Genomic DNA, 22155 nt, shown 5'->3' on the forward strand with positions numbered 1-22155 from the left:
GGTAATAGACTTTTAGAAAATCAATTTAGATGATAAGAGTAATAGTTTTCGGGAACTTCCCTGGTGGCGCAGTGGTTAAGAATCTGCCTACCAATGCAGGGGACATGGATTCGAGCCCTGGCCCAGGAAGATCCCACATGCCGCGGAGCAACTAAGCCCGTGTGCCGCAACTACTGAAGCCTGTGCGCCTAGAGCCCGTGCTCTGCAACAAGAGAAGCCACCGCAATGAGAAGCCCGTGCACCTCAACGAAGAGTAGCCCCCGCTCGCTGAAACTAGAGAAAGCCTGCACACAGCAACGAAGACCCAACGCAGCCAAAAATAAATTAAAAAAAAAAATAGTAGTTTTCATTTAGTAGATGATAATAAGAGCTTTCATTTATTGAGTGTTTGCCCTGTGCCAGGGACTTGGCTAAAGGCTCTACTTGTGTTATTTTAGCTCATCTTCACAACCACGCTGTGAGGCACAGGTACTATTATTACCCCTATATTGGAAGTGAGATGGTAAATATCAAGTAATGGAGCCAGATTCTGAATCCAGGCAGCCTAACGCCAGAGCCCATGCACTTGACCTCATTGCTTTGCTGCTGAGCTACACGTAGTAGACAAAGATGTCTCAGGGTATTTGCTCTTTTGTAAGAATTTGAATAATCTTCTTTTGTAAGCATTTTATTGCTCTGACCCTACTCCAAAAGAGTTGGAGCCCTCTCAGGAGCTGTAGGACTTATTTTCACATACTCAATGTCTCCCCCTCCAGGAGAGCGACTGGCAGTTGTGGAAATGCAGTGTGAACGGCTGAGGATGCTCTACCGGGACTGTGCTCGGCCCCCGCCACCTCCACTTCAGGCTGACCGGAGACAGGTGAGCCCTCTGCAGTGTCCCACACCTGCTGCCTGTCTGCAGCACGCGCCTGAAGAATAACAGAATGCCAAGCAGCATGTTAATGGCACTGAGAATGGGTGTTTGCAAAGCCATTTGGAGGTGTATGCTCTGCAGTGACATGCTCTCATCCTTGAATATCAAAGCACGTTGATTTGTCATTCTGAATATCGAAAGATTACAGCAGGGGAGCAGAACTCATTGATTTGTAAATAAATTCTCTGTTATCAATAACAGAAAAAGAAAACGTTTTTGAAATTAGATCTATAGTTCATCTCGTAATAATAAGTATACATAGAGAGAAAGAGTGACTAAAAAGCCAAAGTGGCACAGAGAAAGTCAGTATTGTGTGATATCACTTATATGTGCAATCTAAAATATACAACAAACTAGTGAATAAAACAAAAGAAAAAGCAGACTCACGGGGAAAAACAAGTTACACTGGGGGAAAAAAAAAGCAAAAGAGGCAAAAATGTTCAATATTGGCATTCTGTGAGTGTTCTTAGCAGCATGATTCATAATAGCCGAAAAATAGAAACAATGTAAATGTCCATCAACTGATGAATAAATGAGTAAAATGGGTATATTCATACAATGGAATATTATTCAGCCTTTAAAATTAATGAAGTGGTAATACATGCTACAATATGGATAAACCTTGAATTATGCTAAGTGAAAGAAGCCAGTCACAAAAGACCACATATTGTATGATTCCATTTCTTGTAATGTCCAGAGCAGGCAAATCCATAGAGACAGAAAACAGACAGATAAGTAGTTGCCAGGGACTGGGAAGGAGAGAAGGATGGGAATTGACTTCTAATGGGTACCATTTCTTTTAAGGGGGACAGAAATGTTCTAAAATTAGATTGTGGTGATGGTTGCACAACTCCGTGAATATACTAAAAATCATTAAATTGTACACTCTAACTGGGTGAATTGTATGTTATGTGAATTTTATCACAAAAAAATCAGTGCATCTAGGTAAGAGTATACAAAAGTTGCTGTATTCTTGGAGTTTTTCTGTAGCTTTGAAATTATTTCAAGATAAAGTTAAAAATCTGTAAAAGAAGAAATGTCACTTGAAATCTCAACATCTCCATTTTGTGTTTGCAATTCTACTGAATGAGGGTGTCTTTCCCCAATGCAGCCCAAAGAGATTACGTGGAGCCCCTCAAGAGTATTTCCACCTGTCCGAGCCTGCATGTTCTCATCGCACCTCACTTCTGTCACCTTCCTTGCTGACCCCAGCGCTGGGGGCGGTCTGCCCCGGGGCACATTTATCTATGCCACCTCACCACTGCCCATTCAGGTGAGAAATCACATGACATACTGCCTTCTGCGTCTTTCCTTCAAATGTGAGAGAAAGAGGAAGTTCAAGGGCCCACAGTGAGCCCTCTGATTGCGCACTTCTCGTGTTTCTCTAGGCCCCATCTTTCTACTGGGAAATTGAAATTGTTTCCTATGGAGATAGTGATGATGACACTGGACCAATAGTTTCCTTTGGCTTTGCTACAGAAGCAGAGAAAAGAGACGGTGCTTGGACTAATCCAGTGGGCACTTGTCTTTTCCATAAGTAAGTGGCTACTAACGCTGTTATTAAAAAAAAAAAGTAGTGGATGTGGGTGGGTTTTTCTTTTTTTCATGTGGGTGTTTTAAAACTAAAGTAATATCATTTTAATCTCTACTCTAAAAAATGTAGAAAATACCAGCTGGAAATATACCCATATTTAGTGAATGAGAATAGCTCTTAGGATTTCTCTTCTGATTACTCTCATGCTACTGTTCACTACTTACCTTCCTCTGTGTTGACTGATTAGCCTTGTCTTTGACTTCTCTTTGTTTTTTTCACAGCAATGGCCGAGCCGTGCACTACAACGGCTCCAGTTTATTACAGTGGAAGAGCGTTCGCTTAGATGTGACTCTCTCTCCTGGTGAGTGTGGTGGGAGTTTTTTTTTTTTTTAGCCCTGTGTATTTCTCTTGTTCCCAGGTCTGGGTCAAAATAGGTTAAAATTAACGAAACTTGGCAACTGAAAACGGACACTGTCTTCCAGTGAAAATGAAATACTTGTCATTGTTGTCCCCTAGTTTATACAAAACCTCTCATTTTATGAGGCACTGTTATCATTAAAGCCTCCATCTGGTAACTTAGGAGTCACATTGACTTTCGTTCCTCCAGCATTAGAAGAATCTGAGATTTTGCTTTTCTCCAAAATTTGGTCTTTCATCAGCTTTTCATTGATGAATAGCTTAAAAAAAACCACCTACCAGTCGCCTTGAGGCACTCAAGAAATTCATTATCAATAGGTAAAGGTACATGCTGTAGACTTTGCTCTTGGTAGCCTAAACATCTGGTCCAGCTTCAGCACATCTTCTGCCCAGATGTTTCAGCCACACAGTCAATTCAATAAAAAGAAAATCTTTCCCCTCTTCTTTTTAAGCCTCCATATAACTAACTTCATCTGTAATAGTAGATGAATTGGGATCAGTCCTACCTGCTCCAGAAGTAGCAAAATATAGACACTGTCCTCTTGACATTAGAAGCAGCCAAACATGTTGGCTACTTGTTTTCAGACAGTACATCTTAGCATCATCTCTGATAAAACTGAAATTATTAAATATTATAGATGATCTTGGATGCTTGCGTAGGGGTTACTAAGTCACTGAACCCAACAGATAACTTCTTGTAGCAGTCTGGGGGGTAATTTTGCTTATCCTTGAGGGAGCTGTTTATTAAATTGCACTTTTCCAGTGAGCATGGTATTTTCAGTCATGGTCAAGTTATGCCTTGGAAATTACTTCCTGGCAAGCTGTTTCTCTCTTACTTTATGGAGCGAACTCTGTAATCTCAGCTGAGTACTTAAGTGCTTTAAGCACAAAGCGAGGGGTAGTAGAGACAGCAGGGGATCCATAGTGGGCGTTCTATTCGTTTGTTATAGTTGATTGTTATTTTGTTTGATCATACTTTAGTTTTCGAGAATATTTTGGACCAGACCCCAAGCAAACATACTACCCCTTTCTCAGAGAAATGTGTCTGTGTGGGAATAGGAATCAGGAACCCACTTATTACAAAAGGATCCCAGTCTCTGTACCAACACTTTCAGTGTCTGTTGATCAACAGATACTCTTTGAGCATCTCCTACATGCTGGGCCCTCTTCTGGGCCCTTTGGGTGCCATAGTGAACAGTGACAAGTCCCCAGCCATTGGGAAGCCCAGCCTAGTGGTTTCAAAATCATATGAGACTCTGATCAAAAACAGAATCACAGAACTTCATGCGCTTATTGGAGAGTTTACAACAGGTTAATTTTAAAGCTACATGTGCTAGCAGCTTGCCTGAGACAGCGTCTAGTAGTGCTGATGTGGTGGATATGGTCCCCTTGGTTCTTTAAGTTCTACCACAATATCTAGTCACTTCATCAGAAAACAGCTTGGCTTATATGATCTTCGCTTCCTGCAAAAATACCTTAAATACATGTAAGTAAGGGAACAGAATGTGATTTAATGGTGTATGTTTAGCTTACATTGTAGGTTGAGTTTAAAATTATATTTTTTTAGATCCTTTCTAAGTCTTCTGCAAACTTACTGAGAAAATATTACCTTTTTACCTTTATGCATAAGTAATCTGGTACGTGTCAAAAGAGAAAAACTTGTATTCCTCTATTAAAAAATCATACCCCCCCCAAAAAAAAATCATACCCAGTGTTTTCCCTTTTTGTCTTGGCTGCCTGGAAAATAAAAGCTAAATTTAATGTGTAATTGTGGTAAATAACTTAACCTCAGACACTAGGTATTTTTGTTCTTCTAAACAGAAATTGTTTATTTCTATTGTGTCACTCTCTCTATATATAAACACAAGGTACTCCATGTCTTTTTCAGCTGTAACTGATGGCATAAAAGCCAAGATAGTCAATGATATGTAGTCTCATGCCAGTTGCAAATTGAAAGTTTAGTTAATGGTCAGTAAAAGGAAAAAAAAAAGTGTTGTTTCCGTCCTGTTCTCTGCCCTAGGTGACATGGCAGGAATTGGCTGGGAGAGAACCGAGGGAACGCCTCCTCCTCCAGGGCAGCCAGCCAAAGGCCGAGTGTACTTCACATACTGCGGGCAGCGCCTCTCACCGTATCTTGAAGATGTCTCGGGTGGGATGTGGCCTGTGGTTCACATTCAGAAAAAGGCAGGTTATCTTTTTGGGAAAGGAAACAAAATTCTCCTCAGTAATTTATTCCATCAAGAATGGAAAAATTAAAGACACCAAACGTGGCCTTGTTGACGTAACATGTGGTACCTGATAACAGAAGGAACCACAAACAAACCTGAAGAAGTGGGTCCTTCCTTTGCGTTGAACCTGAGTGCTTAACTGCTTTGACTTCCTTTCAGCAGTCTTTCCAAAACTACAGTGCAAGGGACACTAGTGTTCTTTCCAATGGCAGTAAAATGAGTCTGTCGTTAAATAAGTTTTGAACGTGACCGTCTCGGGTCACTTTAGTATGTCAGAAGCTCAGAGGAATCCTTTGGCAAAGATTCAGAACTTCAACTTTATTTAACCCAGCATCCCTGCACATACACTTAATCATGGAACTCTTTTGTTTTCAAAGGAGCATCTATTAACAGTTAATGTTCTGTGAAACATTACTACTTACTACACGGCGGTAGCTCCCAAATCCTTATCTCCAGCCCAGATCTCTCCCTAAATTCTAGACACAAATTTTCAGCAGTCTAGGCAACATTTAGAAATAGATGTTCCATTGGCATGTCAAAGTTAAAACTAAGCCTAACTCTGCCCCATGCCCTAACCTGCTTCTTCCCTAGCCTTCCTTGTCTTGGGAAGTGGCACCTCCATCCTTACAGTTGCTAAGGCCAAAGACCTTGGCATCCTTCTTGACTTCTCTTTTCCTCCTGCTCCACATCCAGTCTGTCAGCAAACCTTGTTGACCCTACCTTCAAAATGTATCTGGAATCTGACCACTTAAGTCATGGCCCAGCCACCCTTATCTTCTGGGTAGCATGTTACAATATTCCTCTATCTCTCTTCCCTACCAGCCCCTTAGTTCTTGCCCTTTTACACATCTTTTCAACACAGAAGCCACAGTGATTCCTTAAAAATGTTGGTTAGATCATGTCACTCCTCTACTCTCAACAAGTCAGTGGCTTCCCATGTCTATGTTGTAAAAGCCCAAGTCTTTATAATGACTTAGAAGATCTTGTGGAATCTGGCGCTGTACCATGTCTCTGATAGTAGCATCTTTTCTCACTTTGTGCAGTGAATTAAAGATGTCAGTAATTTAAGGCAGCCTGTTCTATTCATTCATTCAGCAAATATTTATTGAGTACCTACTATATATTAAGTAGTGTGCTAAGCTCTGGACATATAATAACAATGAGCAAAACAGTTATGGTCTTTGTCTTCATGAAGTTAAAACCAGTTGGAGGAGTCAGACATTAGTCAAACATTCGCATAAATATATATGTGTATGTATATAATCACAAACTAACAAACACTGTGTGTATCAGTCAAGGTTCTCCAGAGAAACAGAACCAATAGGACAGGGGGACTTCCCTGGCGGTCCAGTGGTTAAGACTCCATGCTTCCACTGCAGGGAGCACGGGTTCCATTCCTGGTCGGGGGAACTAAGATCCCACATGCCACGTGGTGTGGCAAAAAACAAAACAAAACAAAAAAACACCCCACAATAGGAGCTATATATATATATATATATATATATTTTCTTCCAGTTGTATCTGGATAATATCTGGTCTCCTTTCAAATGTGACAATTTCTGGACCATTTCTGCTGAGGTGAGCATATTCTGCAAACAGGTCTCATGATCAGTGTTCAAAAGTAAGGTATTACTACCATTTTTTAAAAGATGAACATTATTTATCTCAAAATAGAGTATGGAGAGAGTAATGTATGGTAGTAGACACTAAGAATAATATCCTCCCCTTCTCTTATTTTGAGGAATTGACTCCTGTTAGTATGAAGACTGAGAAGTCTCATGACCTGCTGTCTATAGGCCAGGGACCCAGGAGAGCCAGTGGTGTGATTCAGTCTGCATCCAAGGAGGGCAAGAGAAGATGGGATGAGATATCCTAGCTCAAGCAGTGGTGCAGGGAAAAAGGGTTTAATTCCTCCTTCCTCTGCCTCTTGTTTTATTCAGACCCTCAACGGATTGGATGGTACCCACTTACACTGGGGAGGGCCATCTACTGTGCCCACCGATTCAAATGCTAATCTCACAGACACACCCAGCAATAATAATGTTTAATCTAGCACCCCGTGGCCAGTCAAGCTGACACATAAAATTAATCATCACAATATGACTGAAAATTGTAGACTTTATGGAAGCAAGTACCAAGCAGATCTGATCACATTCCCGTTACCCTGAAGAAGTGATGTTTGAGCCAGGTCTGGAATATTAACCAGTTTAAATGGACAAAATTGGAGGAAAGAATGTTCCAGGTGAAGGGAACAGCATGAGCAGTGGCATCAGGTAGAAAGGGACAGTGCTGGAAACAAAGGTCACTGCGTTTGAGCAGCAAAGAGCATGAGTGCCAGGCGAGGGGCAGTGGGGGCCGTGCAGAGCTCGAAGCGCCGGTGTCCGCAGGTGCACCAGCCCCTCTGCCTGGGTTCACAGACTCTCCATGAAGTTCACCTCGAGGGGTTAGAAATGAATGCATAAATAAACCTAAGTCCTTTCAAGTCCTTTCTTTGGTCTCCTTTCCAGAACACCAAGACGCGAGCTAACTTTGGCTCCCGCCCATTTGCCTATGCTGAAGGGCAGGCCCACCGCAACGCTGCCGACCTGTGCACCGACCTGGCAGAGGAGATCAGCGCTAACTTCGAGGCCCTGCCCTTTGCCATGGCATCTGACAGTGACAATGATGCTGGCACCAGTATTGCGTCAGACCCGGGCACTCACGGGCCACCGTGCCGGATTGCTGCCGTGGCCACTGCTCAGCAACGTAAGCCACCTCCTCCCAAGGCCCCACTGCTTCCTGGGAATGCGAATGCTGTTAATTCCATAAATCCATTTAACTTGGACATACCCCAGTGCCCACTGGTAATGGGGTAACAGGCCCGGTGAAGTAAAATGGGAGCAGGAGGAAGCGTGGCAGGCTAGAAAGCGCATCCCCCACATACAGGAAGCCTGCCCGCAACTCAGGGCCAGCAGAATATTGCCACTTGGAAATGCAAGTCTGAAAGATCGTCTACTTTTATAAGACAGCTAAGAGCCCCAGAATTTTACATAAAATCTCCTAATTTTATATGTTAATCGTTTTTTAAACTTTTTAAAAACTGAAGCCATCAAAGAATAATAAAATGTTAATTGTGGAATCTAGGTGATGGGTATATAGGTGTGCACTAAAAAACATTCCTGATAATTTGAAAAATTTTATAATAAGATCGAATAAAAGTGAGCTTCCCAAAATGAGATGTCTGCAGCCATATTTGGCCTTTGAGATACTGGTTTGAAAATCATTTTAAGAATCTGTCTAATTCTTTATCATGATGAAGAACCTTCCAAAGTCTTCTCTGAGTTGAATGAATTATGCCCATAAAAACTATTTTAGGATTCCCAAATAGGAAATGATAGATGATTAGTTATTCCTTGATACTGAGCTTTAAAATTTCTCCAAGAACTAAGAGTCTTTCTGTCACACAAATTAGGAGAATCTGGTCTGTCCAAGGGTAAGAAGTTCATGTGCTCTTGCCTAGAATTCACTGTCATTGTGCTTTGTTACAGAGTATGATAGTGACACTTCCTGTCATTATAAAGTAGAGCTCAGCTATGAGAATTTCATCACCTCTGGCCCAGACCCCCATCCGCCCCCCATTGCAGATGACGAAAGTGATGACGATGATGACGATGACATCCCACAGGTAAGAGCCCCACTTAAGAGCGTTTGCTTAGCTCCCTGGTGACCAGGACAAGCCACGAGGAATATTTTGATCTGAGCGTGCAAGGCTAGAGTTGTTACGCTTTCGGTTATGTCATTGTGTTGGAACAGTGGCTCTGGGGTATTCATTTTTCTAAACCACATATCAGTAACCATATCTGTTTGGTTCTATTGCCCAGTAGCGATCCAGATGTCAGAGAAATGAAGTACTTTGATAGTAATTCAGCAGTAAAGTTGTGGATCATGTGAAGTGTTTATATGGCTTTAGAGGTAAAGGAAGAGCTTGCCCTAGGCCATCTGTTGCCTCCCCTGGCTTCTGAGGGTGTAGTTAGTTTGGTGGTCTGCACGGTGTGTTTCTGTCACTAGCATTTGAGGGGGGTGAAGACCTCAGGGTGAGAGCTGTAAGTCAGGGAAGGACTGATTCTTGCACAAGGCGTTCCTTCCCTGTTCACGTTTGCCTTCTCCTTCCAGGAGGACCACTACGCTCTGCTGGTGAAAGCATGGGAGACCAAGGTTTTTCCTACTATCCGAAGACGCTTCCGCAATGAAGCAGAGCGGAAATCGGGCCTGGACCAGATAAAGGGTGCTTTACAACTAGGTCTGGTGCTTTATGTTTTCCTAGGGAACTCACTTCATGACTTGAAGAGATGTGTTTAGATGAAACTCAGGATGTAAATCAGAAAAGAGGGGCTCATCTAAAGTTGGGCCAGACTTAACAATGTCTTCTACCTGGGCCTTTACTGAACTCTATGGTCTTTTGCTTTCTTTGCTAGGCTTTTCTTTGCTTGTCAGTTTGACTCAGTATTTTGGGTTGATGGGCTGCTAGAATGAAGCTGGCATGGTTATACTAAGAAGCTGGATGGCCTGATGGTTAATAGCTTGGGCTCTGAAGTCACACCTATGCTGTTTACCAGCTTTGTGACCTTGGGAGAGTTACTTAACCTTTCTAGACTTCCCTGACCTTTAAAATGGAATCAGTAATGGTAACCACCTCATATGTATATGAAAAATTAACAAGTTAATAAGATAAAGCTTTTAAGAACAGCATCTGGCATATGGTCAGCATTCAGTTAATGTAGTTCTAAATGTCACAGTAACAATGATGATGGTGAGATTTTTCTCCCACTGGGCACATAGAGTAGTGCAAAGTTTGACTGCAGACAGTGGATTATTAAGGGAGTCTTAAGTGTAGATAGCTGATTTCTGTTTTCAGGCTTCTCCTCATCTGTGAAACACCTGCTTTGGGAGATGCAGAGATGCCTTTTCCCAAGAGGCACAGCTGCCCTTCCAGTGGAGCATCAGTTGGGTTTTCTTTCATCATTGTGGTAGTCAGAGGTGGTGTAAGGAGGTAGTATTTGCTCTTTCTCCTCTTAACTTTTGTCCTGACTGAGACTAGGAACAAGTAAGGAGAAGAAGCACCCAAAGTTCTTGACCAGCTGACATGCCGAATCCCTGATTCCAGTGATAGCTGAGTAATTCCTTTTCCTCAGATTGGTGTCAGGACTAATCTGTGTGTGTGTGTCTCTGTGTGTGTGCATGTGTATATATATGTTTTTTTTTCTTTTATGCTTTCTGTCCCCAAAGCTAAGACCTATGACAGTGGAATGATCGTGTTTATACTTAACCTGTGGGAATAGCCACACATCCTATGACATGGTGTAATGGCTTTCTGCTCTTATCAGAGCCCTCTTTTAGCTGCCGACCCAAACCAGGACAGATAATTAATATTCTTTTTTCTTCTGTCCTGAGGGTTTCAGGCAGTGGGAGCAACATTAGGAAGATCCTCGGGTGGGAGTCAAGTTGTGTGGTTGAGGGAATGGCAGCGAGGCCAAGCCAGTGTCTCTGAAGAGGAGAGGGTGAGGGGGGAGCAGCAGGAAAGAGATGAGAGGAAGCAGGGAGAAGTGGCAGCCTCGGCAAGGACTTTGGATTTTATTCTGTGTAAAATGGGGAGCCTTTGGGAGGTTTTAAACAAAGGAGCAACGTGATCTGCTGTAGTAGATCCTACAGATAGAGAATTCGTTTGTCTCCGTTCACTCTCAACATCTGAAAGAAAATGCCCTTTCAGACTGCAGAATAGACCTCATCTTGTTTTCAGATGACTTTCCTTAATCAGTGTGATGCCTGAAGCACCAGAGCGGGTCAGTGGCTTTCAGAGTTAGGAGGCTTTGTTTCAGTTGTATTTATTCAGTCAGCGGTTCATCCACTTACTTGTTCACACATGCAACACATGCCTCCCAGGGTCAAGCCCTTTGCTAGGGATTAAGGACTGTCCTGTGAGCAAGACACAGATGCTTCCTCTCCCAGAGCTCACATCCTAGTGGGAAATAGGTAATGAAATGACACACTGCGTTGTGGGAAGGGCTGTGCGGTTGATCAGGAGACCGCCGTGGGTATAACTGGGGTGCCCAGTCTAGCGTGGCCCCTCTCACAGCATAGTATTGAAGCCGAGACCTGGGGCTAATTCAGCAAAAGCAGTGCTGTGTTTAGAAACAGGAGGCACTAGCTGTTGAGGGAGGCTGGTGCTTCTTACTGCTCCGGGAGAGTAGGAAAGGGAGAAAGAGTCTTTACAGTATAAGGGTGGAAAGCTCTTGTATGTGATCATGGGTTACTGTGCCTTTATTTTCACATAAGTTCTGCTTAACTCAGGATGTCTCTTTCTTTTACTATTTGGTCCCAGAGCCATCCTGAATGTCTGTGGCCAAGTGTGCCTTCTCCTTCTCTGCTCCCAGTTTGCAGGAGGGAAAATGTGGACAGCACAGCAGGAAATTTGATTATCCAAAGGTGGCTGCCAGACCAGAGCCAGACCGATGACTCCTGGCCTCCTGAGTCACCCAGAAATACCTCTGGCCCCTGACACAGTTGCCAAGGCGTCTTCTCGGGACCCATCCACGTGGCCATGGCAGATCATCTGAACTATGTTAATTTAAACATAAAATATTTACCTTTCAAACACAGTCTCCTTCAATATAACCGGGGCAAAGGCTGAAACGAGAACAGGGAGATGGCTCTAGTGCTCAAAGGACGACCTCTTTGAGGGTGGGTCAGCCTCCTGTTGTCAGGACCCCAAGAAGGGCAATGAAACCATCTTGGTGCTGTGTGCGCTTTAATTTCACATTCTCCCCATATTCCCAGATTCCTGCTTAGTAGACAGCCAGAGTATTTTTTTCTCCTATCCCAATTCCTCTGGAAAATGTTGCAAAAGACTATTTTTCCATAATCTTCTGATATCAGGCCACAGTTCTTTTTTTTTCAATCTTTTGAAAACTTTTTATTATGTGAAATTTTTTTTGATTGCTCAATATTTTTATTAAAAAATTTTTTTTAACATCTTTATTGGAGTATAACTGCTTTACAATGGTGTGTTAGTTTCTGCTGTATAACAAAGTGAATCAGCTATACATATACATATATCCCCATATCTCCTCCCTCTTGCGTCTCCCTCCCACCCTCCCTATCCCACCCCTCTACGTGGTCACAAAGCACCGAGCTGATCTCCCTGCGCTATGCGGCTGCTTCCCACTAGCTATCTATTTTACATTTGGTAGTATATATATGTCCATGCCACTCTTTCACTTCGTCCCAGCTTACCCTTCCCCATCCCCATGTCCTCAAGTCCATTCTCTATGTCTGCGTCTTTATTCCTGTCCTGCCGCTAGCTTCTTTAGAACCTTTTTTTTTAGATTCCATATATATATGTGTTAGCATACGGTATATGTTTTTCTCTTTCTGACTTACTTCACTCTGTATGACGGACTCTAGGTCCATCCAGCTCACTACAAATAACTCAATTTCGTTTCTTTTTATGGCTGAGTAATATTCCATTGTATATATGTGCCACATTTTCTTTATCCATTCATCTGTCGGTGGACACTTAGGTTGCTTCCATGTCCTGGCTATTGTAAATAGAGCTTCAGTGAACAATTGTGGTACATGACTCTTTTTGAATTATGGTTTTCTCAGGGTATATGCCCAGTACTGGGATTACTGGGTCGTATGGTAGTTCTATTTTTAGTTTTTTAAGGAACCTCCATAGTGGCTGTATCAATTTACATTCCCACCAACAGCACGAGAGGGTTCCCTTTTCTCCACACCCTCTCCAGCATTTATTGTTTATAGATTTTTTGATGATGGCCATTCTGACTGGTGTAAGGTGATACCTCATTGTAGTTTTGATTTGCATTTCTCTAATGATGAGTGATGTTGAGCATCCTTTCATGTGTTTGTTGGCAATCTATATATCTTCTTTGGAGAAATGTTTATTTAGGTCTTCTGCCCATTTTTGGATTGGGTTGTTTGGTTTTTTGATATGGAGCTGCATGAGCTGCTTGTAAATTTTGGAGATTAATCCTTTGTCAGTTGCTTCATTTGCAAATACTTTCTCCCATTCTGAGGGTTGTCTTTCAGTCTTGTTTATGGTTTCCTTTACTGTGCAAAAGCTTTGAAGTTTCATTAGGTCCCATTTGTTTATTTTTGTTTTTATTTCCATTTGTCTAGGAGGTGGGTCAAAAAGGATCTTGCTGGGATTTATGTCATAGAGCGTTCTGCCTATGTTTTCCTCTAAGAGTTTGATGGTGTCTGGCCTTACATTTATGTCTTTAATCCATTTTGAGTTTATCACTGTATACAGTGTTAGGGTGTGTTCTAATTTCATTCTTTTACATGTAGCTGTCTAGTTTTGTCAGCACCACTTATTGAAGAGGCTGTCTTTTCTCCATTGTATATCCTTGCCTCCTTTATCAAAAATAAGGTGACCATATGTGCGTGAGTTTATCTCTGGGCTTTCTATCCTGTTCCATTGATCTATATTTCTGTTTTTGTGCCAGTACCATACTGTCTTGATTACTGTAGCTTTGTAGTTTAGTCTGAAGTCAGGGAGTCTGATTCCTCCAGCTCCATTTTTCTTTCTCAAGATTGCTTTGGCTATTCAGAGTCTTTTGTGTTTCCATACAAATTGTGAAATTTTTTGTTCTAGTTCTGTGAAAAATGCCATTGGTAGTTTGATAGGGATTGCATTGAATCTGTAGATTGCTTTAGGTAGTATAGTCATTTTCACAATCTTGATTCTTCCAATCCAAGAATATGGTATATCTATCCATCTGTTTGTATCATCTTTAATTTCTTTCATCAGTGTCTTATAGTTTTCTGCATACAGGTCTTTTGTCTCCTTAGGTAGGTTTATTCCTAGGTATTTTATTCTTTTTGTTGCAGTGGTAAATGGGAGTGTTTCCTTAATTTCTCTTTCAGATTTTTCATCATTAGTGTATAGGAATGCATGAGATTTCTGTGCATTAATTTTGTATCCTGCAACTTTACCAGATTCATTGATTAGCTCTAGTAGTTTTCTGGTGGCATCTTTAGGATTCTCTATGTATAGTATCATGTCATCTGCAAACAGTGACAGCTTTACTTCTTCTTTTCCAATTTGTATTCCTTTTATTTCTTTTTCTTCTCTGACTGCTGTGACTAAAACTTCCAAAACTATGTTGAATAATAGTGGTGAGAGTGGACATCCTTGTCTCGTTCCTGATCTTAGAGGAAATGGTTTCAGTTTTTCACCATTGAGAACAATGTTGGCTGTGAGTTTGTCATATATGGCCTTTATTATGTTGAGGTAAGTTCCCTCTATGCCTACTTTCTGGTGGGTTTTTATCATAAATGGGTGTTGAATTTTGTCAAAAGTTTTCTCTGCATCTATTGAGATGATCATATGGTTTTTCTCTTTCAATTTGTTAGTACGGTTTATCACATTGATTGATTTGCATATATTGAAGAATCCTTGCATCCCTGGGATAAACCCCACTTGATCATGGTGTATGATCCTTTTAATGTGCTGTTGGATTCTGTTTGCTAGTATTTTGTTGAGGATTTTTGCATCTATGTTCATCAGTGGTATTGGCCTGTAGTTTTCTTTCTTTGTGACATCCTTGTCTGGTTTTGGTATCAAGGTGATGGTGGCCTCGTAGAATGAGTTTGGGAGTGTTCCTCCCTCTGCTATATTTTGGAAGAGTTTGAGAAGGATAGGTGTTAGCTCTTCTCTAAATGTTTGATAGAATTCACCTGTGAAGCCATCTGGTCCTGGGCTTTTGTTTGTTGGAAGATTTTTTTTTTTTTTTTTTTTTTTTTTTTGGAGTTTTTTTTTTTTTTTTTTTTTTGTGGTATGTGGGCCTCTCACTGTTGTGGCCTCTCCTGTTGCGGAGCACAGGCTCCAGATGTGCAGGCTCAATGGCCATGGCTCACGGGCCTAGCCTCTCTGCAGCATGTGGCATCTTCCCGGACCAGGGCACTAACCCGTTTCCCCTGCATCGGCAGGCGGACTCTCAACCATTGCGCCACCAGGGAAGCCCTGTTGGAAGAATTTTAATCACAGTTTCAATTTCAGTGCTTGTGATTGGTCTGTTTATATTTTCTGTTCAAAATATACACAAAAGTAGAAGAAATTATATAATGAATCTGCATTACCCATCACTCGACTTCAGGCAATTTTCACCATATTGCCAAATTCATTTTATTACACCTCATACCCTCTACCTTTTGCTGATTATTTTTTACAACTTTATTTAGATACAATTTGTATCCTATAAAATTCACTCATTTTAAATGTGGAGTTCAGTGAGTTATAGTAAATCAACAAGTCATGCATCATCACAGTACAGTTTCTGAGCATTTTCATCAGCCCAGCAAGCTTCTCCAGTGTCAGTTTGATGTCAATACCTGCCCTTACTCACAGTCCCAGTGCTTTTTCTGGATAATTCATATAAAGTGTCCTATGATATGTAGTCTTTTGTGTCTGTCTCCTTTTACTTAGCATATATTTCACTAATGCTGTATTGTGTACCAATATTCTGTTCCTGTCTATTATTGTTATTATTACTTGACCGAACTGCGCAGCTTATGGGATCTTAGTTCCCTAACCAGGGATCAAACCGAGGCCCCAGCAGTGAAAGCGCTGAGTCCTAACCCTTGGACAGCCAGGGAACTCCCCGTTCCTATCTATTATGTTGTGGCTTTTTTTTTTTTTTTGCGGTACGCGGGCCTCTCACTGCTGTGGCCTCTCCCGCTGCGGAGCACAGGCTCTGGGCACGCAGGCTCAGCAATATTTCCCAGCAATGCTGGTATGCGGGCCTCTCACTGCTGTGGCTCTCCCGCTGCGGAGCACAGGCTCTGGGCACGCAGGCTCAGCAATATTTCCCAGCAATGCTGCAGGGACTGTTCTTATACCTTTACACACTTGTGCTTGTATTTCTGTGGGAGAGATTTGAGAGATGCCTAGAGGTAGGGCATTGAGTATTTTAAACTTGACTGACACTGCATAATTACCATTCCCAAAAGGCTACATACTCCCACAAATTCCCCTTATCTCTTCATTTTAAGTATGGGTCAGTGTCATGATTGGACTGAAGATTGTGTGCTCTTCGGAGAGTTACCAGTTCTGTTATATTTTTTAGGCATGGTGGATATCGCCCGGCAGACGGTTGAATTCCTCTACGAGGAGAATGGTGGCATCCCAAGAGACCTTTATCTTCCCACCATTGAAGACATTAAGGACGAAGCAAACAAGTTCACAATTGATAAAGTTCGAAAAGGTTTTGCTTCCCCCCCCTTCCTTCACCTATTAAACTTACTCTGAAATGAGAAGTTGCGTTTTCCCAAGCATGAGTTTGAGCCAGTCAACTGCTGGCTCTTCTAGGGTGACTCTCCTCACTCTGGGTGATGTGAGCTTTTCCAGGCTCTCCCATGTGCGGCCCTAGGCTTCCTGGTGGGGCACAAGTAGAAGCTGTCTGGCCTCTGGGGACCTCTTCCACATTCCCAGAACCACTCACATGAGCAGGGTGAGATAGGGCACTTGAGAGAGAAGTGGGGCGTGGGTGGAGGATTGCAGATAGGCCTCTCAGGCTTAGTCCTGGCTGCCCAGCTAATAAACCATGAATATGTGGTTGTACTGTGCTTTTTGGAAGTTTATACAATGTATTTATTCATTTGATTAAAAATCTATTGCATATCTTGAGGAAATGAAAATACAGAAAAGCACAAAAAGGAAATAAAACAACTCATTATTAGACCTTCACAAACATCACAGGCAGGGGCAGGCATATATATTTACTTTTCTTTTTTAATTCCTCTTTTTTTGAGAGAGAGAATTCACATACCATAAAATTCACCCTTTTAAAATATACATTTCAGCGGTTTTCGTATATTCACAAAGTTGTGCAACCACCAAACCATTGCCTCTAATTCCAGAACATTTTCATCCCCCAAAAGGAATTCTGTACCCTCCCCACTCCCCATTCCTCCTTCCTACTAGCCCCTGGCAACCATTGATCTACTTTCTGCCTCTATAGATTTGCTTAGTCTGGACGTTTCATAAAAATGGACTCATGCAGCGTGCAGCCTTTTGTGTCTGGCCTCCTTCACATGGCATAATTTTTCAAGATTCATCCCTGTCGTAGCTCATGTTGTTACTTTTTATGGCAAAAATAATATTCCATTGTATGGATAGTACCCCATTTTGTTTATCCATTCATCAATTGATGGACACTTGGGTTCCTTCTACCTTTTGGCTATTATGAATCATGCTGCTATGAACATTTGCGTACAGGTTTTTGTGTGGACATGTTTTCATTCCTCCTGGGTATATATGTAGGAGTGAAATTGCTGGGTCATATGGTAACTTTATGTCTAACTTTTTTAGGAACTGCCAGATGGTTTTCCAAAGTGATTGTCCCATTTTACATTCCCATCAGCACATATGAGGGTTCCAATTTCTCTACATCCTGGCCAACACTTACTATTGCCTGTTTGATTATAGCCATCCTAATGGATGTGAAGTGGTATCTCATTGTGGCTTTGACTTGCATTTCTCTAATAACTAATGATGCTGAACATCTTTTCATGCGTATCTTTTCTCTTTAGAAAAATGTTTATTCACATTTTCTGCCCTTTTTTTTTTTTTTCGGTACGCGGGCCTCTCACTGTTGTGGCCTCTCCTGTTGCGGAGCACAGGTTCTGGACACGCAGGCATAGCGGCCATGGCTCATGGGCCCAGCCGCTCCACGGCATGTGGGATCTTCCCAGACCGGGGCACGAACCCGTGTCCCCTGCATCGGCAGGCGGACTCTCAACCACTGCACCACCAGGGAAGCCCTCTGCCCATCTTTTAATTGGCTTGTCTTTTTATTGTTGAATTGCCCGAGTTCTTACAACACTTTGTTTTATTATCTTCCGGACTGAGCCGTGTTCCTTTTGGGTTATAGCTAAACTGAGGGTATTGGTAAATGCCGTAGAGTTATTTTAGACCCTAAAATATAGGGTCCCAAGATAATAATGGTACTTGCTCCTGTAAAAACTTTTCCCTCTACCCTCCTCAGGTCTCACGGTAGTAACCCGCTCTCCAGACAGCAATAACGTAGCCAGCAGTACTGTTGGAACTGCCCTGCCAAAATTTGCCATCCGAGGGATGCTGAAAACCTTTGGGCTTCATGGAGTTGTCTTAGATGTTGATTCAGTGAGTGAACAGCCTTTTATATACACTGAGATTTTCATGCCCAGACTCCAAATACCTTAAAAAGTGATTATACAGATAGATTATTCTTCAAGTTAGGGATAAAGAAACCAGGCTGAGTGTTGTCATGCCAGATGACTCGCCTGAGATTTTCTCATGGGCCCAGATCAGCGCTGATTGTAGAACGTAAGCTCTTAACTCTCAGTGCTGTCAGCGCCTTCAGACCACGCTGCTGCTGCCGTGTGTTTCCATCAGCCATGTTCAGACTGCCCCTACCTTATATCTACCAAGTTCCAAGGGAAAATTCTCCTGTTGGCCTTGATGAATGGATGATCTGTCATTGTCATGACTGTTATACAGACTCAAAGAAATAGTTTTGTGATTTTGATCATGTCATCTCACTGGTTCTCGCAGCCTCAGTTTCCCCGTCTGTAAAATGAGTGTATTAAACTAGATCAGTTGTTTTCTTCTCAGCTTTGCAGAGCCCTCTCATGGGGCTCAGCAAGGTTTAAGCGGGGGTGGGGTGGCAGGGGGGAAAGAATAGAAGAGAGTAAGGGCCAAGCCGAAGCTTTCTTTTGAAAACAGAGGCCTTGAAGGCTGTTTGAAGGCTGTGACTACATAATCCTTAGGTTACATGCACATGCTTGCATTTCTGTTTCCCACGCAGGAAAAACTGATGAAATAATACACAGATCAAGCCTAAGAGTCTCAGATATAGAAGTATCTATCACCACATAGATAAGCTTTGGTATCTACCTGTCTATGGATACAGATAATTTTAGGTATCACTAATGCTTTGAAATTGAAAAATTTACATCTTCAACTGACTCCATTTTACCAGAGTATAATTTAAATCATTACATTTTTAAGAGAGGCTGTTGGTTGGTGATTTACTAAGGTGAACTTTCAAGTAGAAAATTCCATTAGTAATACTGTTAATCTCCCACTGCCTTCTGAGACAAGCTCTGATTCTGGTTATCAGAAAGTACATAACTGACAGTATTTTTCAGCAATGGAAACGTGTGAAAGGAAAATTAGAAAAATAGACATTTTGTTAAAGTAATAATTCTGTTATGTCTCAAGTGGTTTGATTCCCTTTGTTTTAATAGTAGTCCCTAAATAAAGATTACATTGCTATTTGAATCCAGAATGCGTATTCATGAGCTTACATTTTTATTTTCCTAGCAATAAAATACAGCGATCAGACAGATTCCCTGCTTTTACAAAATTATTAACATAAAAACAATGAACATAAATTTTACCTGGCAGCAATGCATGTTGAACTGTTACTGAAATATACCACTCTTCTCTTTAAATTTCTAACTCATGATTACATTGAAGTTCTTTAATTTATTGTACCAATTAAAATTTTCCAGCTGGTATGAAAAAACTAAATACACTATCCAGATATCTTTGAACTTTTAGCCTCAATCAGTGACATGAAACTAGTATTTACTGCCATAAAAGTTTGGTCTTATATGTATACATATGTATTTTAAAACTTGGGGGAAAAAGTCAGTGCTCAAAAAACAAATAAATAAAAAGAAGTAAATAAAATAATAATAATAATAAAAAACCAAATAGACATTTCCTTTTTCTATTGTAGGTAAATGAATTGGTGCAGGTAGAAACGTACCTCCGAAGCGAAGGTGTGCTGGTCCGATACTGGTATCCTATTGATATGTTGGAAAGGCCCCCAGCAGGCTACCGAAGGACTGCCACCAATGGGCTGGTCACCCTGGACAATACCAACCTTCAAATTCACAGGTAAGGGAATGCCCTGGCAGTCCAGTGGTTAGGACTCCGAGTTCTCACTGCCGAGGGCCTGGGTTCAGTCCCTGGTTGGGGAACTAAAATCCCACAGGCCACGTGGCATGGCCAGAAATTTTTAATAAATAAATAAATAATAAATTCACAGGTAAAATTGAGCCCTTCTTTCTAGTGGGTCACAGAAATCCACTTACTCTGTTTTATCACATGTGCCATTCATTGTTGACAAAGAAGGCTTTTCTTTCAAAGCTAAGAGAGAGACAGAGGCAGCTAGTAAAGATAACAGCGAATTGCAAGAGTTAGGAAGAAAAGTTGCAGGATCCAGTATCACCTGGCCTATGCCATGGATACTCTGCTGTAAGTTGGGGGTGTTGAGGGGTGTCTGGAAATTTGAAGAACATGGAAAAGTTCTAAAGTGTAAACCGAGTCAAGAAGACACAACTAAGAGAAGTCCAGGCACTGTGTGAGCAGCCAGCTCATTTCTGTTAAACTAACAAGGTATTCCTTGAGTGCTCCTTTGTGCCCAGCACTTTGCGGGGGTCTCTGAGGGGACCTGTGCCTGCCGTCTGTGGGTTAAATCCTAAAGATCTGGCAAAATTCCCTCACATGCACCTGCAAATTCCTTCTTTCAGTCATAAAAATTCTTGCAACAATTCAGAAGAAAATATAATGATAAATGGGGCTCTCTGATAAAACTTCCCATAACCTATTTTTCATACTGTTCATCCAATAGCATTGTAACTTCTCATTATATTGTCAATTTTGAAGCAACTTGAGTATATCTCCAGCTTAGACCTCTCCCTGGAACACCAGATGGACGTATCCAACTGCCTCCTTGCCATCTCCACTCAGATGTTTGACCGCCCCATTTGGGTGGTCTTAAGTTCAACTTGACAATCAAATTCACAAGACCCAAATAGGCGATACTTGGCACGAGCTTCACCTAGAAAGATCCAGGATGGGAAGCGTGGCATGCCACAGGGAAGTGTCGTGCATACATTTCAGCAGGGGGCATAGTCATTTCAAAGGCTATTCTTTGACCCCACCCACCCACCCAGTGACAACCCAGGTGTGAGGGATAGACTTAACGTCGCTGTGTTCACGTGATGGCTGAGAGCCCCACGTCCCAAATAGAAGCCGGTATCTTTTGTAACAACTCCACAGGCATAGCTTCTAGGGATTTCTGCAAGAGGCAGGCCCAGTTAGTAAGAGTCACCATTTTCTGGAAAGCCCGAAACTGTAGCTTCCCACCAAGAGCACTCTTTTTTCAGTCCTCCCAGTACAGCTTGCCAATTGGGGGTGGTTTTGACCATAAGCACCATGCCTGGTAATATTGCTGATATTCAGGAGTTCACTGGTGGCCTAGTGGTTAGGATTCCTGGCTTTCACTGCCATGGCCCAAGTTCAGTCCCTGGTCAGGGAATTGAGATCCCGTAAGCCGCACAGTGCGGCCAAAAAATATATATATGCGTGCGCGCGCACGCGCGCGCGCACACGCACACACGCACACACACACACGCACACACACACACACACACACACACACACACACACACACACACACACACATATGGCTAATACTACTTTTGTCAGGTTTTTAGAACTGAGCTGAAAACAAGTTAACCGAAGTCAGCTCTTACATGGACAAGGCTAATCTAATAGGTGCCTAAAATGTTGCATGTGTGGTGGAATTCAGGCCTTCTCCTCTACCCGTCTTTCCACGTCTGTGAGGGGTGCCCAAGTCACCCTTTGTCCTCACTGCCTCACGTAACCAATCAGCGGGTCCCATCGACTCTTCCCCCAAAGTACATCCCAGGCTGCTTCTCTCCATCTCCGCCTCCACCACACTGGTCTAGGCCTCAGCTCTCCCTTCTCTCCACAGCAGCCGAGTGATCTTTTAGAAACACAGATCAGATCATTCATCTCTCTCCTCTAATTCAAACATTCCCATGGCGTTCCACTTCCCATGGAGTAGAATTCAAACCCTTAACCTGGCTTGCCAAACCCTCTCCGAGCCTCAGAGTCTATCTGCTTCTCCCAGCGTACTCTCTTTCCGCAGTTTCTCTCACACACCAAGCTTGTTTCCTCCTCAGTGTCTCTGTATATGCTGTTC

General features: G+C 42.2%; 1 protein-coding gene across 1 annotated transcript in view; it reads left to right on the forward strand.

Moving 5' to 3' along the window:
* The window catches only part of HECTD4 (HECT domain E3 ubiquitin protein ligase 4), a 145512-nt gene that overhangs the window by 87301 nt on the left and 36056 nt on the right, over positions 1 to 22155 (forward strand). Inside the window, 11 exon segments of the mRNA XM_007468587.1 lie at positions 756 to 859; positions 2025 to 2186; positions 2302 to 2450; positions 2729 to 2808; positions 4885 to 5048; positions 7600 to 7837; positions 8620 to 8756; positions 9245 to 9371; positions 16219 to 16356; positions 18139 to 18275; positions 19879 to 20039. Coding sequence (XP_007468649.1) covers positions 756 to 859; positions 2025 to 2186; positions 2302 to 2450; positions 2729 to 2808; positions 4885 to 5048; positions 7600 to 7837; positions 8620 to 8756; positions 9245 to 9371; positions 16219 to 16356; positions 18139 to 18275; positions 19879 to 20039 — 1597 coding nt within the window.

This window comes from Lipotes vexillifer, unplaced genomic scaffold (genome assembly GCF_000442215.2).
Source record: "Lipotes vexillifer unplaced genomic scaffold, Lipotes_vexillifer_v1.1 scaffold573, whole genome shotgun sequence".
Lineage (NCBI taxonomy): Eukaryota > Metazoa > Chordata > Mammalia > Artiodactyla > Lipotidae > Lipotes > Lipotes vexillifer.